The sequence below is a fragment of the Frankliniella occidentalis genome, unplaced genomic scaffold, assembly GCF_000697945.3.
Source record: "Frankliniella occidentalis isolate FOCC.00 unplaced genomic scaffold, Focc_3.1 Scaffold138, whole genome shotgun sequence".
Taxonomy (NCBI): Eukaryota; Metazoa; Arthropoda; class Insecta; order Thysanoptera; family Thripidae; genus Frankliniella; species Frankliniella occidentalis.
This window is the reverse complement of record NW_026267265.1, coordinates 173,801-175,428: the sequence shown is the minus strand read 5'-3', so window position 1 is coordinate 175,428 and position 1,628 is coordinate 173,801. Positions and strand designations below refer to the sequence as shown.

The window sequence follows — 1,628 nt, the reverse complement described above, 5'->3', positions numbered from 1 at the left end:
GGGGGGGAGGAACGCAGGCGGTACGAGTAAACAGTGCTGATGAGGGAACTTCTAAGCCGAGCGCAACCCCCGTACCGCCGCAGGGTTGCTGCGAAGAAAGGAGGGGATGACACCTTAGCGGCACTGACCTGCACACTCATGTTGAACGTCATGGCCACCATGGCGACCAGCATGTCGGCGAACGCGAGCGACACGACAAAGTAGTTGGTGATGACTCTGAGCTTGCGGTGCCGCATGACGGACACAATGACGAGCAGGTTGCCGAGGATGGCGGCCAAGATGATGAAGCCCATGAGGGCCACCTTGACGACGAGGCCCAGGGTGTCACTCCACTCCTCGTCGCCGTCATCGTCCAGGGCCACGGCCGTGGCCGCGCTGTCGTTGGCGTGCGAGGCGTTGAGCCGCTGGAGCAGCGAGGACGCCGTGGCCGCCACGGCCAGCGTCAGGCCCTCGGCGACGGCGGCCGGGGTGGGCAGCGTGGGCGCCACTGCGTCCGGCTGGTCCAGGTTGTTCCTGTCGTGCGCCGACATCCCATACCGCCGCAGTTATTCCAGCGGGGACGAGGCGGGGCGGCGGCAGGGGCGGCGGCGGGGGTGGCGTCGTCCTCGCGGCGAGGCGCCGGCGCGCCGCCACGCCATCAGCCCGGTGACGAGGGGGGAGGGAGCGCCACGACGGCGAACGGCGACGGCGCGTCGGCAACGGCTCGGCACGGTGCACAGTATGCGGACCACGCGCGGGAGGGCGGGCGACTGGGCGGGGACGCGTCGCTCACCCCGGTGCGCGCGCGAGCGGCCCTAGCCTCGGCCCGAGCGGCCACCCCGAGGGACGGCGACAGCTGCGCTGGCCGCGCTGGCTGCGCTGGCCCGCCCAGACCGGTGGGCGTCGGGCAGCCGCGCCGAGCAGCGCCCCGAGCGAGATTAGTAGCCTGGCGAGATCTCGGCCGCTACAGCTGCTGTTGCGTTTTAGCGGCTTTTCGTCGCAAAAAATAACCCGGGGGGCGTGGCTGGGCGTGGCGGGGACGAGCTGGCGACACCGGCGGGCCGCGGCAAGGGGGGCCCTAGGGGAGCAGGTCCGCCGCCGCTGGAGGGGAGCCCGGCATCTGCAACAAAAAACCAACAAAACAGCGTCAGCAAACAACAGCGATGGCGATAAAACAACAGCATCCCTCTCGCTCACACACACTTCCTCCCTGAAAGGCGAGGGCTGAGCTTATTCCGCTGAGAAAGAGAAGAACAAACCTTACAGTGTACATTATTGGCCCGAAAGCGGGCAAACGCGCTTTATTTTACAAGAAAAACGAGCGACAGGCGAAACGAAACGCGGAACGCAGGGCGGGAGCAAATTCCAATCTGCCTAGCATTCCGAAATCGCATTCCCGCCCTCCTGCGCTTCTCTTGGGTATTTTTCACGACTTACACAAATAGCAACCCACAAAAGAGAAACTTAGAATAAACCTCAGTGAAATCAGAAGGGCTTACTGACACCCGTGCGCACATAATCCATTCATGGAAAAGGGAGAACAATAAAGCAGACTTGAACTCTGACTGGACAAGCGGTGCTGTGCCAGGTGGCATCTCATCTCCGAGGCGTTGATGTCCGGGGCCGCGGGTGGGTGGGGGGACGCGGTG

The 1,628-nt window shown here is 64.6% G+C and overlaps 1 protein-coding gene across 1 annotated transcript in view; it reads right to left on the bottom strand.

The window, feature by feature from the left end:
• Positions 1-1,628, bottom strand: part of LOC113208101 (octopamine receptor beta-2R-like) — a 152,445-nt gene that overhangs the window by 16,047 nt on the left and 134,770 nt on the right. Inside the window, exon 2 of the mRNA XM_052270780.1 lies at positions 129-1,099. Coding sequence (XP_052126740.1) covers positions 129-530 — 402 coding nt within the window. The 5' untranslated portion in view covers positions 531-1,099. The remainder of the gene's footprint in view (positions 1-128; positions 1,100-1,628) is intronic.